A 14,512-nucleotide genomic window follows, 5' to 3' on the forward strand; every position below is an offset into this window, starting at 1 on the left:
TGGTAGGAGCAGCGGTGGGGGGAGGGGGGGGGGGTTGTGGGTGGATATTCCCAACAAGGCAGAATGCTGAGCTGAGGACAGACGGGCACCCTCAGCAGGCGCAGGTCTAAATGGCTAAAATGACAGGGAAATCGGAGGATCTAGTGCTTAACGATGCAGGCCCTCCAATCAGAATGTCGGAGTTCAAATCCTGGCTTCTCCACCTATTACTAGCTTGAACAAGTCACTATAACTTCTTTGTGCCTCAGTTTCCTCAAATGCACACCCGACAGTGGTCCCGATCTCCCAGGACTGAATGAGTTTACACAGTGTGGTGCCAGCTTGCACAGTGCCTGGCACCTCATAGGTGTTCTGTAAGAGCTAGTTCTCTGTTCTTGGTTATTATTGGAGACGAGGGCAGGGAACTGGCTCATTTGCCACTGACCTGGGGAAGGAAGGGCTGAGGTTTCTAATCATCTGGAACACAGGGGCAAGGAGCAGCTCTTGTAAACCACTTCCACCGGGCAGGGAGTGTGTTGAGCCCCGAAGGAGGAGCGAAGGTGGGGTGGGTGGCACTCTTAGAAGCCAGGTGGGCAGCTGTGTACCTCTCGCACCTGAAACTTCTGAACTCAGGCTGTGGGTGAGTCTTCTATGGGGAAGTGCTAGTTTTCATCCAAATAAGCTATGAAGATTTCCTATGACAAACTGACTTTCAGTGACTTGAGTGTTCCTTGATCGATTCTATTTCCTGTTTGGTCACCATCTCACCGATGAGTATTTGATCTCCATGGCCTCGCTGTCAGCTCTTACTAGCACTTTCCAGAAACAGAATCCAGACTTCACCCTTCTCTCCGCTAAAGCCACCCTTTTTCCCTTTCCTGTTCTAGATCCTCATTTCCTTAACAATAAAGAAATGTCCGATGTTACCTTTCTGGTAGAAGGAAGACCATTTTATGCTCACAAAGTGCTGTTATTTACAGCATCTCCAAGGTATGTATTGTCAGTCTTGAAAGCGGCTGAATTGTGAGTGTGGCTGTCGCTCTGGCTGTTCTCTGGAGTTCGATTTTGGTGTTGTCTTCACTGGACTGGTCGGTTATCTTCTCAAAGTCAAGGATTCAAGAGTACAGGGCATTCGTACACCCGTGTTCGTAGCAGCGTTGTTCACAAAGCCAAAAGGTGGAAGCACCCGGGTGTCCATCGGTGGCTACATGGATAAACAAAGTGTGGTGTATACGTATATCACTCAGCCTTACTAAGGAAGGGAATTCTGACCCACGCTACAACGTGAATGAACCTTGGGGACATTATGCAAAGTGCAATAAGCCAGTCCCAAAAGGACAAATAGCATGTGAGTCCATTTGTATGAGGAACCTACAGTAGTCAACTTCAGAGAGACAGACAGTGGAATGGGGGCTGCCAGGGGCTAGGGGGAGGGGGAATGGGGAGTTCTTGTTTAATGGGCACAGAGTAAGTTCTGGAGATCGATTGCACAACAATGTGAATATGCTTAACATTACACTTAAAAACGGTTGAGATGGTAAATTTTGTTATGTGTTTTTTAGTACCATTAAAAGAAGGAGTACAGGCAGCCACTGGCGTGAACAGCGGCAGCTCTGTGGGACTTAGACCAGGCAGCGTTCCTCCGGGCAGATGGAGCCCCTACCAGGCGCAGAGCGTCCTGAGCAGAGCGCGGGTTGGGTTTTAGCTCCTCAGCCAGGTGCCCTCATGCAGTGTACACCCGAAACCTCATACACAGCAGGCTGGAAAGGTCTGCTCTCCAAATGTCGGGGAACTTTGGCATTAGCCACCCAAGTCTGGAAGCTTGCTTTTCCCTAACTGGAGTTGACAGTGGTGGATCTCACCCTCATGCTGGCCCAGCTACTGCCTGTCCTCCTTTCCATTTGAGCTGCGATTGGGCTGACCTCTTAGAACCACATGATCCAGGGACCTGAAGAGAAATCAGTGAAGCTGGGCACAGGAGAGAGTGATGCTGAAAGGAGGAGGCAGGTCTCCGGTGGGGAGTAGAGGATCAGGACACCGGGAACCCCGAAGCAGATCCCACTTCCAGGAAGATGAATGTGTGTGACCGGCCCTCCTGGGTTCCTAGAAGCATCCTGGCATCTCCAGTGCCCCTAAACTAAATATAAACCCCTGCTTTGCCACCACAAGAAAAACATGCTGTCCCTTGCATAGTCCTTGGTTGTGACACTGTAGAAAAACTGGATCAATATTGTACCAAAGTCAATTTCTTAGTTTTGACAAAGATGCCGTGGCTGTGTAGGATGTTAACGTTAGGGGAAGCTGGGTGAAGGGCATCCGGGAGCTCTCTGTGCTGTCTTTGCAACTCTTCTATAAATTCTATATTTCAAAATTGAAAGTTTAATTTTAAAAAAGACACATCTTGGTTTATTCCTAAATGTATTGATTATCAGTGTGTGAGTATCAATTGACAGGGTCTATACCCACAAGGAGCATATAGTTTAGTTGATGGCAGGAAAGTACCTCTAAAACCCCAGACAGAAGGTCATCCAAAGGTCGTCCACAGGAAGATCATCAAGTGGTCAGCAGATACTGATTAAATACCTACCGTGCCCCAGGTCCAGACTGGCGTAGGCTCTGAGGATGCAGCAGAGGTGGAAACAGCAGGAGTCCCTGCCCTCATGGAGCCAAGACGTGTGGATGGAGGAGAAGGGAGGACAGGAGCTGGAAAGCTCTGAGGGGACCAGGCTCAGGAAGGACTCTATGAAGGAGGCAGCCTTTGTGATGGGCCTGGAAATATGGACGGGGTTTTAAAAGGCATTCGTTCTTTTCCAATCACCTGTTTGAGAAACAATTTACCAGTTCAAAACGCTGTTTTGAACTTTGGAGTTTTAACCTCCAATTGGATTATGGCATCGTATCATGGGAGCATTAAATTAAGAAATCTGTGGATGTACCATTGTTGTATTTCAGGGTGGGGGGATACAAGATATTGCCTGTTTCTGTCGTCAGAGAGCTGAGTTTCTCGCAAGCTGTGGATGTGTTTGTGAGTCTTTCTCTCTCTTTCTTTGTGTTCTCGTTCAGGTTCAAGGCACTCCTCTCCAGCAAACCAACAAATGACAGCACCTGCATAGAGATCGGCTACGTGAAGTACCCCATCTTTCAGGTGAGCCCTGCTGTGGCCTGGAATGCCGTGTGGTGGGCGCGCTCTGACCCTCGCCTGGGGATTGGCCGATGCAATGAGTTGTTAGCCTCCTGCACTCCCGGCCTTTCCCCACTGCCCCTCCCCCTTAGCACCCATTCATCCCTACAGCATTAATTGAGCACCTACTGTCTCCCTGACCCTATGCTGGCGCCTGGGGACACAAGGATAAAGGACATTCCTTTCCTGGGGTCTCACAGTCCAGAGGGGGCAAGTGAGTAATTAGTCAGTTACAGTGGAATGTGGGGTGTACGAGAGGGGTGAGTCCACGTGCTGTGGGGAGTCAGACCACGGAAATTGGGGAAGGCCTCCTGGATGGGGTGTTCACTGAAATAGTGTAGGCTGAGGAGAACCACAGGAAGGCTTAGGGCTTAAGAAAGGGGGCTAGAACATTCTAGGCAGGGAACTGCAGGTGTGAAGTCCCAGAACTGTGGCCCAGCCCAGTGTGATCAGGAGCCCGTGGACTCTCAGGGGATCCAGTGCATTGTAACACTGGTCTGAATCTAATGTCAACTAGAGGGGAGGGTTTCTTTGTCAAAGGCCGGATGACATTACCATGTCTCCTTCCGTTTGGCGGAAGTTGATGCCCTTAATGCTGGGTTTTGGTTTATGGGGCATTTCTGAGGGGGCGCGGTGGCTTTCTTCCCTTTTCTTCCTTCCTTCATGCCTGATTCATAAATCCCGCCCTGCAGTGACATTCTCACAGCTAATAGGAGTTCACGCCCCAGCCGGCTTTGCAGCCACGTTTCCAAAGCTCTGAGCCTCGAGCCTCTAGCCTCGGCCAGGGCGTGAAGCCTGGTCAGCTGCTTCCATCCCTATAGACACAGGCCCATGGGGGAGGGTGCTGACCCTCAGTGCTGTCCTCCCACCGACCAGGGTTCCTAAGCTAGTGTGAGTGTCCTGGGGAGGGAGTTTATACGATTCTGCGCAGAACCTGTTTCCTCTGGGTGAATTCAGGAAGGACAGCCCTGGGAGGAGTACACAAATGGGTGAGACTCAGGCCGCCCGGGGAGACTCATGTTCCAAGAGGGTTGATGGGATAACCAGGAGGCAAAGCCTGCGATGACCAAGGTCACGGGGTGGCCTCCTGACCTGGACTTCGAGGGACAGAGCTGCGTTCCAGGGTTGAAAGGCCACATTCTTCTGCTTAAACAGCTGCACTCTCCTGTTTAAAATCAATGTCCTTCCTGTGATTGGACACACAATCATCCAACCTTTCTGAGCCTCAGTTTCCTCAGCTGGTGGATAGGAGAGAGAGGCTGTTCCAGGGGGTGGAACAGCATAAACAAAAGTACAAAAGTGGGAGGTCATGGGTTGTATTGGAGGGAAAGTGGTTATCAGTCTCTTTGGCTGGGTCTTAAGGTATGCTGGAGACTGAAGCGAGCATGAGCTGAGTGGAGAAGGCAGGCCTGGTAGTGGCTTTTCTCTCCACCACTGACCCTGGTCCCCCAGATCCTGCTGTTCAAAGGGCTGCCAGGAAGCCACCATGCCCTCACACTAGCCCCAAAAGGCTGTTGAGGTGCCTGCATTTCCACCATTAGAGACACACTCCTTTGGTTATATTGAAACTTCAAAATAAAGAACCCTTCCCGAATAACCATGGGCAAGACACTGTCTTCTCTGAGACTCGTCTTCCCCATTTTTAACAAGTTAATCATTATCACCTGTAAGTTATGGGTTCCTAGAGAGATTAGTAAGTAGGACAACATGAGGAAACCTTCAACTTGGCCTCTGGCGCTTCATGGCAATTTCTAAGTGGGTGGTGGTGGTTCTAAGCCATTACGGATAAACTACCTGCCTGCTAAGCCCAAGACCCTGTAGAACATGTTACTTTGGACCAAGCGTTGGGGAAAGGATGAAGGAGGTTTCCAAGGACAAGGCCAGCCTGGGTGAGCCGTCCCTCTGGGGTGGGGGTAGCAGAGAGCAGACTGGGGCCCCGAGGTGGGACTGGGGCATTGGCACGGCCCCAGACATCCCAGTGCCTGTTTCTGCCTAACCCCTCACCCCACTTTCTACTAAAAACAAAGTGGCCACAGGCTTTTCCAGAATGGCGGTGACTGTTGGGTTTGCAATTTTGCATGAAGCTGCTGCTTTGCTTTAGGGCTGGGGTGGGGAGGGCAGTGAAGAAGCCTTTATGTGGCTCCAACTGTGAATGAGGCACTGACCGCTGCTTGCACCTGGTTATTTGAATTATTCTTGCCATTTTTAGAGGTGAAGAAACTGAGGCCCAGAGAACTTAAATGGCGCACCCCAAGTCTTAGCGCTAGTTAGTGACAGAGCCAGGATTGGAACCAAAACCTAAGTTCTTGGTTCTGGAATACCCTTTCTGAGAGGGAACAGTGATCAGAACAGCTCCCATTTCTTGAGCGTTAGCCATGTGCAATGCTTGAAGCTGCTGGTTCTGAGCCTCAGCTGCACGTTGGAATCATCTGGGGAGCTTTGAAAATTCCCAGTGTCCAGGCTGTAACTCAGAATCTGGGCTGGGGCCCCGGCATCAGTATTTTGAAGTCTCTGCCCTCCTCCTATTATCCCGATGTGCAGCCAAGGTGGAGAACCAAGGCTCTAAGTTACAGTGGTTCTGGAACTTTAGCATGCGTCAGAATCTTGGTGGGGTTAGGGGGTAGGAGTTGCTTAAGATACAGAAAACTTGCTAAAATGCAGATTCCTGGGCCCGGCCCCCAGAGGTTCTGATTGTGTAGGCCTGAGGTGGGGCCTGAGAATTCATGTTTCTTACAAGAACCCGGATGATGCTGATGCTGCCAGTCCATGGACCCCACTGAGAACCATTGCAATAGCTATAGTTACATCATCTCATCTCACTCAGCCCTTCCAGCTGCCCCTCCAGGGAGCTCTCCCACCTTACAGACGGGGCACAGACTAAGAGAGGTGAAGGAAGTGGCCCAGGCACCCACAGCTCATCACAGCCACGCTGAGGTTCAGACCAAGGGCTGGGAGACTCCCAGACCTGGCGTCTTAACTGCCTCCCTCCTGTGGGGACTTGGGCCCTCCCTAAAAGTCACCAGCCCTGAGGAAAGCATCAGGCCCATTAGAGTCTGGAGCATGGGCTAGGAGCTGGAAAATGCGTGCTCCCCTGAGGGGACACTTCCGCCACTAAGCCTGGGACTAATTGGGGAGGTTCCTGTAATAAGAACCCGGCTGTAGTAGGCACTCAATAAATGTTCGCTGTGCGGATTCATTGAATGAGAGACCTGCCTGGGAAAGCAGGCCCCAGGGCACTCCCAGGCCTGTAATTGCTTCTGACTGGGGCAGGTTTCCTGGCCACGTTAGCCTCAAGTTACTGTAATGGGCAGGCAAGATTTAGCAGGCCCCGGGGACTTTTCTGCGTGCCCACCCCTTCCCCATAAAAGAAGAAAAGCCTCATTTGTGGCTTGAAATAGGCCAAGTAGGGCCGAATCCAACCCAGAAGGAGGCTCCCAGGGGCCTGTTCACTTCCCTTCCATGCTGACAGAAGAATTTTAGTAAATGAGACCGCTTTGAGTTCCCTCCCCAAAAGACTGTTTAACATCACAAGCAGGCAAGGACTGGACCCAACTGAGGCTGCACCTGGAAGAGGGGCCTCCACGAGGCTGCAGACGCCACTGAAGTCCCTGCTTCATGCAGGTTGACAGCTGCCAAGAAAAGCAACTCCATAAACAGAGCTTTCGGCCTAATAAGGGTTCATCTCGCCCTCTTGCAGAAAAAGTGAGTGCTGGCGGAGTCTGAGGTTGCGTGGGACAGCCCAATTTAAATTCCGTCAGCCTCAAGATCTCTATCCACTAAGGAGCAGTATTTCAAGTCAACAGCCCAACCTTGAGTAAATGAGATAACACGGAGAAATGGTTTGTAAATGGAGAGGCCCTATGTTCGGGGCAGTTATTATTATAGCTCTTATTGTTACTATTATTGGTTTGGCCTTTATAAAAGAGAGGTGCTAGCGACATAAATTGATTTTAATAAAGCCAATATCCCAACATTCACTGACATGGTATTTTAGATGCTTCTGACCCATCTGGGTGAGAGCGGGAGGGGAAACGATGCTGTGTTATTATTTCACACAGCCTCAGCCACCAGCATCAACGCATCACCATCTCTGCTACAGGCAGGTGGTCACAAAAGTCCAAAATCAGGACATGGGACATTCAGACACAAAAGAGGGAGGAGAGGATTCGCGTTTCTGGTTAAAGTGTGCTGGCTGCGTCACGCATTGCGAGAGGCACTAGCAGTGCAAAGATGGACAAGACGCCGTCTGTGCTCCCAGCCTGGGGAAATCACACTGCAGCCATGGGTGATGTGCTGCCCAACCCAGAGTGGGGTGCAGCGTGGAGAGCTGAGATCTGAGGCAGCTTCACCGAGGTGACCACTGTGCTGGATCCCGAAATAGGGGGCAGAGTTCAACAGGTGGAGGAGAAGGGCATCCAAGCAGAGAGGGATCAGCTGAAAGAGAAAGTGATAGGTTCTGATAAAGGCAAGGGGGTGGGAGTGGTCGGAGCCTAAAAGGCAGATGTTACCAAGATTAGGAGGAGGAAAGGGCAGAGCGGCAGATAAGTTCTGAACAAGTAAATTGACCCATAACAGCAGTATTCATAATGGCGAAAAAAACGGAAACAACCCAAATGTCCATCAGCTGATGAATGGATACACAAGATGTGGCACATCCATACAACAGGATATTGATCAGCAGTATATGGGACAACAGGGGCGAACCTTGAAAATAGCACGCTAAGTGAAAGAAGCCAGACACAAAAGAGCATGTAGTTGTATGATTCTATGTATACGAAACATCCAGAACAGATAAACCCATAGTGGCTGTCAGGGACTGCCCAGGGAGGAAATGGGAGCGACGGCTAATGGGTGCAGGGTTTCTCCTGGGAGTGTTGAAAATGTTCCCAAGTTAGGTTATAGTGATGGTTGCACAACATAGCAAATACACTAAAAACCACTGAGCTGTACACTCTTAATGGGTGCATTTCATGTTATGTGAAATCTCTCTCAACGAAGCTGTAAGCGATATTTAAAAAAAAAACAAAAAACAATTGCTTTAAACACATGCATGCAAAAAGTAGATTGAGATCTGTCACAAAGGGTCTTGAATGGCCTAAGAAAGTGGCAGCGCATGGCAGAAGCACTACTGGAAAAATATTTTTGAACTTCAGAGAAAATTAAAGAGCTTAACATTCCTTCAGTTATTGCCACGGGCGAGGCCCCTCCTGGGCCTGTTGCATGTATTAACTCATTTAATCCTCATCCCGACCCCAAGAGGTAGGTAATATTATCCCCACTTTACAGATGATGAAACGGAGGCACAGAGAGCCTAACTTAATTTGGGTCACCCAGCTTTTAAGCAGCAGAGCCAGAGCAGAAACTGAGGCAGCCCAACTCCACGGTCCTTGCAATTAACCACTGCCCTATATTGGTCACAGACTATCAGAGCCTGAAGGGACCGTAGACGGCAGCCCAGTCTAAGCACCTCATTTTACAGGTGCCCAAAGACGGGATACAGCAAGTCTATAGATTTTTCCAACACAGCTGCCTTAGAACCAGGCAGGTGAAGTCGGTGTGTCACACAGGCAGAAGACAATAGGGAGTGGAGGAGACTGTTCCCAACTGGAAAGGGTACACACCACCTAAAAAAATTAACACTGTTTCATGGGTGGTGGTGACAGCCAAGTCTAACACATCTGTGGGCTTCATTCTACTTAAGGGACACTAGTTTTCAAAGCTCTGGGACTTTGCACACCATTCGAGCATCCTGAGTCACAGGAACCAAGAACAGCCTGGCTTGGACTGTTCACACCATCAGTGAAACATTGAAACCTGGACCCCTAAAGGCTTCACCTTGGATCTTGTCCTAAGTTGTAATAAGGAGCAGGTGGTCCTGTGGTAGCCCAGAGTCATCCTCTGGGACTTAAATCAGAGACTTCTGGTCAAAGTGGGCCTTGTTCCCAGGGGGATGGCCGCTGCTGCAGCTTCTTTAAGCCACACCACATGGCAGCAGTTTTGAGCAGCCTGATGGGGTGGAAGGTAAGAGGACAACAGTGATTGCCATCCATAGATGCGAGGAGACCATCCTGGGGAGCAGAGCTGAGAACTGTGTCATGTGGCCCTGGGGTTGACTTGGAGACAAATTGCAGCACGCTGTAAGGAAAGAAACCCAACCACAAAACCGTTCTAAATGGAACTTCTGGAAGGCAGCCATCAAACGGGGAATGGCGACCACTGGGAATGGGTGTGGGAGGGACTCAGGAACTAGCCTGAGGCTTCGACCCGGGGGCTGTAAGAGGCCTGTGACTGTGTGCTGGTGACGCTTGGCTCACTGTGTCCTTTCTTCCAGCTGGTCATGCAGTATCTCTACTATGGCGGCCCCGAGTCACTTCTCATTAAAAACAACGAGATAATGGAGGTAAGGAATCTTTCATGTTACGGGGTGGATGGCACCTCTGTAAACTCAGTCACCGGCAGTGTCTGAGGGGCACTGTGTTGGGTTTCTTTTGGATGCAGGTTTTGGGGTCCTGCCTGCCCCTTAGACCTCCCACGGGCTTCTCATCAGAGCCCCTCCCTGGAAGGCTGGGGTGCTCAGGGCGCCGGCCCAAACCCTTTTGGTAGCAACCAGCGAAATCCAACTTTAACTGGCTGTGGGGGTGGGACAAAGGAAATTTACTGCGGAGACTGAGGCACAGCTGGGGCTCAGATAGCATCATCAGGAGCTATTTGCCGACTTCTCCCCTGTCATTTGTAAGAGAATTATCTGCAAACATTCCTCAAATCACAGCGTGTCCCTGGATGCAGAAGCTGAAAGCTGATTGCAGCGCTCTCCCTGCTCATTCGGGTCGACCATCCCTCATCCCGCAGCTCCTTGGCTCTGCTCCTCTCCTTCTACCTCTCGAATTCAGCCTGTTCTCCCCTCCCCTGTCCAGAGGGCTCGTGTCTGCCCCTTCTGTCCAAGGCCAGGGTTTCCTCTGCTCCTTCCTAGAAGTGGAACTCTTGTCAGTTTTCCTACTCAAAGCTGAGAGCTTTGAACCAGAAGCCAAAATCACTCGGATAATCCTGAGCAGAAGAGCCGGAACCCCAGGCAGGCCTCTGAAGGCCAGGGTGCCTGGCTGATGAGAGATGTCAGAACACTATCCATCATTCAAGAGGCAACCCCACGCGGTGGTTAGAACGGGGACTCTGGGCCAGGCTGAGTTTAAATCCAGGCTCTGCCCTTCTGAGCTGTGTGATCTTGGACAAGTGATTTAACCTCTCTGAGCCCCAGTTTCCTCACCTATAAAATGAGGATAACAATATCTACCTCACTAGGTTTTGAAGAATTTAAGAGTTCCTATTTATAAGATGCTTAGAACAGCGCCTGGCACATGGTGAGAGCCATAAGGACTGTATTCCCATTTACCCTTTTCTTACTCTGTGAAACCTTCCGTGGTCACTCTGCCCCCCCCCCCCCCATCCCTCCAAGAGTTGCCCTCTTGTCTCTCTGGACTGCTCCTCAGATACTTCTCCACGCCAGGACCAGGCCCCAGTCTGAGGATGAGGCCTCTTCTGTAAACAGTTTCTTTTAATTATTTTAAAATAGAAATAATGAGCATCCACTTAAATCATGTAAATAATACAGAAGCGCTTGTCATAATAAACAGCTCAGCCAGCCACGCTCTGCCGCCAATCCCTTTGAACTCTTGCTTGAGCTGTTCCTTCCCCTCCCCAAAGCCTGTCACTCTCTCAGCACACATCCGTGGAGCATCTCCAGCCGGGCGCCGCGCTCAGGGCCCAGATACAGCAATGATGCGCCTGGACAGAGAGCCCTGCCCTCCTGGCCTCTGGTGAGGGCGACAGACATGACATCATGTCTGGTGTGAGGAGGACTAAGACGGGGTCAGGGGGCCAGACAGCGGCAGCCTGGGGGTGGGGGAGGTGATCTGGGAGGCTTCTCTGGGGTGGCATTCTCATGGAGACCTGGATGAACAGAGAGAGTGAGCCACGTCGATATCTGTCTTGCTAAATAATGGCGTTCACCCTTATTTCTGGACATAACAGTTTTAGGCATTTTTGCTTGACCTCCTGCTAGAATAGAGGTGAATTTGGTTCACTTCGACCCCCAGCATAGATTCTGTCGCTCTTAGTCCTCTAGGGTTGCCTTTGTGCTTTAAAGTGATGTCCTGTCACCTTTATTCCCAGTCCCTTCACCTTGGGACACCATAGTGGACGTTGAGGATTCCTCTCACCATTCATGCCTTTCTTTTCACCTCCCAACCTCTAACAGACTCTTTTGATGGTTTTCAGCTCCTGTCTGCAGCTAAATTTTTCCAGCTGGAGGCTTTGCAACGACACTGTGAGATTATCTGTGCAAAGAGCATCAATACGGACAACTGTGTGGATATTTACAACCACGCCAAGGTAACCCACCCCACTCCGCGGCCCCGAGCACACGCCGCGCACTGAAACGTGACAGGCTTCTCCTTCACGGGCACACTGTGTCGGGGCGGAGGGCGGATGCTGGCCTGTTCACTCGGGCCTGAGCCACCTGCTCTAGAAAAGATGCCTTTCCCTTCGTCACGCCTCTCCAGAATGCAGTGAAAGCAGGCACCCAGCAGTTTCAAAAGCAGAGTTGTTCTCACACAGTGCTTCTCAAACTCTAACGTGCATATGAATCACATTGCAGACTGATTCCGCGGGCCTGCGGTGGGCCCTGGGTTCTGTTTCTAACAAGCTCCCAGGCTGAAGCCTCATGCTGCTGGTCTAAGCCACACCGTGAGTAGGAAGGTTCTGGAACAGTGGTTCTCAGAGTGGGGCACCCAGTCCAGCAGCATCAGCATCTTCAGGGAACTTGTTAGAAATATGAAGTCTAGGGCCCCACCCCACACCTCCTGAATCAGAACCTCTTGGGGTGGGCCCAGCCATCCCAGGCTTCGAAAGCCCTCCAGGTGATTCTGGGGCATCCTCAAGGTGAGAAACGCTCTTCTAAAACTGTGTAGAATCACTTAAAATCTCTGTGCTGAGCCCTATCACAGACCAATTAAATCAACCTCTGGGGGCGGAGCCTGGGAAAAAGGTGTATTTCAAAGCTTCCCAGGTGATTCTCAGATGTAGCCAAGGTTGAGACAGGTTGTCAGCACTGGAGGGGGTCCAAGGAGACCTCCTAGTCAGGTGGACCCAACACCTGACTACTGAGCAGAATCACCTGGGGAGAATTTTGAATCTCTGTTCAGCCCTCCACCCGCAATGATCTCTGCAGGGGTGCCCAGGAATCTGTATTTTAACAAGCTCCCAGGGTGACCATTGTGACTTAAACCCTAGGGCCAATGTTCACTCTGATTTTGGGGAACCACTGATTTCATCCATTTCATTTCACAAGTGGGGATACTGGAACCAGGAGAATTAAACTAATTTGTCCAATTGCCACTTCGTTTTGTTAAATGCGCGCAGGACAGGGGTATTAGCATTTGCTAGGAAGAAACCATGAGATGCGTTAAGATCCAGAATTAATTTAATCTTCTTTTGCATAACTGGAGCTCAGTACACATGCCTCCCGCATCCACGGCTCTGTGGAGTCACAGCTGACGTGAATCACACTCTCATTGCTCATTGTGAAAAGTCAGGTTGGGTTTGAGATGTTATTTTCTGACTTAAGCCAACATCCAGTGAGCCCTTTTCATGTGCAGGCGCCTGTGCTAAAAGCCTGGTTGCATCGTCTTTTTTTAATCCTCACCACAACCCTTGTAGGTAAATACTATCATTAGTCCCATGTCATCATAAGGAAACTGAGGCATAGAGAGGTGAAGTAACTTACTTAAGGTCACACAGCTATTACTGAAATTTTTTTTATTGAGGTTAAATAGACATAACATGAAATTTACCATTTTAACGATTTCTAAATGTACAGTTCAGTGGCATTAAGTACACTCACATTGTCGTGCAGCCATCACCACCATCGATCTGTTTTCTTCTTCCCAAACTGACACTCTGTACCCATTGAACAATAACTCCCCATTTTCCCTCCCCTCAGCCCCTGGCAACCACCATTCTATGAATTTGAATTATATGAATCTGTCTCTATGAATTTGACTCCTCTAGGTACCTCATATAAGTGGACTCATACAGTATTTATCCTTTTGTGACTAGTTTATTTGACTTGCCATAGTGTCTTCAAGATTATTCCATATTGTAGCATGTGTCAGAATTTCCTTCCTTTTTTTTTTTTTTGGAGGAAGATTAGCCCTGAGGTAACATCTGCCACCAATCCTCCTCTTTTTGCTGAGGAAGACTAGCCCTGAGCTCACATCTGTGCCCCCCATCTTCCCCCACTTTATATGTGGGACACCTACCACAGCATGGCTTGGCAAGCAGTGCCATGTCCGCACCCGGGATCCAAACTGGCGAACCCTGGGCCACCAAAGTGGAACGTGCGCACTTAGCTGCTGCACCACTGGGCCAGCCCCAGAATTTCCTTCCTTTTTAAGGCTGAATAATATTCCATTGTGTGTATGTACCACAATGTGTTTATCCAGTCAGCCCTCAGTGGACACTTGGGCTGCTTCCACCTTTAGCTACTGTGAATGATGCTGCTGTGAACATGGGTGTGCAAATGTCTGTTTGAGTCCCTGCTTTCAGTTCTTTGGGGGATGCAGCCAGAAGTATAAACCTAGCTTTGTCTGACTCCAAAGCACAAGTTCTTGACCCTGTGTTTACTGTCTGGCCTAATGAATGTTTGAGATATTTGCAATAATCCTCGATACTCAAAAAAGGTCTTCTGATTGGTGCCAGGCTACTTCCTACACTCTCACACACACACTGGGTGTTTCGGTTAAGTGAGAGTTTTGCCAAAATCTGGTTTCTCATGACATGGCAATTTTTTTTTTTTTTAATTTTAAACTGATTACTGTGCAGAAAAGCATCCAGAGAGACTCTGTGTACCTGGGACGAAAGCCTGATCAGTCTGTGGTCCTCCACCTGCTCCCCTGGCCACAGACACTCAAATTACCCTGTGAACCCCACATCCACAAGTGGCTTTTCCATGGCCTGTCACCTTGGCATCAAGGCCTGCGTTCCACAGTTCCATTTTAATCACTTCAGGCTCCTTGGCGGGCAGCTTCTGTAGTGTATCTTGTTATTTAATATTGTGCCCTGATGCAGTGTGAGCCCAGGGTAGGAATACGTTTGTGCTACAGCCTTAAAATACCAATGGCAGAGAACTCTCTTTCATTTGTCTATCTTTGCAGCCAGAGCTTTGCTTTTTACAGACGCCAGCCTCTGCCTGGGCCTCCCAGGCCACATCCTGGAGTGTTTCCTATGCAAACGTCCGCCTTTGGTGCTATTTGCATGGAGGCCAGGGCGAGGCCAGCAGCCCCTGCCCTTTCTATGCTC

General features: G+C 49.9%; 1 protein-coding gene across 4 annotated transcripts in view; it reads left to right on the forward strand.

The window, feature by feature from the left end:
* The window catches only part of ABTB3 (ankyrin repeat and BTB domain containing 3), a 301,232-nt gene that overhangs the window by 280,850 nt on the left and 5,870 nt on the right, over nucleotides 1-14,512 (forward strand). For all 4 annotated transcript variants that reach the window (XM_070600630.1, XM_070600632.1, XM_070600631.1 and 1 more), the window contains 4 exons: nucleotides 867-969; nucleotides 3,043-3,124; nucleotides 9,492-9,560; nucleotides 11,432-11,545. In XM_070600630.1, coding sequence (XP_070456731.1) covers nucleotides 867-969; nucleotides 3,043-3,124; nucleotides 9,492-9,560; nucleotides 11,432-11,545 — 368 coding nt within the window. The remainder of the gene's footprint in view (nucleotides 1-866; nucleotides 970-3,042; nucleotides 3,125-9,491; nucleotides 9,561-11,431; nucleotides 11,546-14,512) is intronic.

This window comes from Equus przewalskii, chromosome 29 (genome assembly GCF_037783145.1).
Source record: "Equus przewalskii isolate Varuska chromosome 29, EquPr2, whole genome shotgun sequence".
Lineage (NCBI taxonomy): Eukaryota > Metazoa > Chordata > Mammalia > Perissodactyla > Equidae > Equus > Equus przewalskii.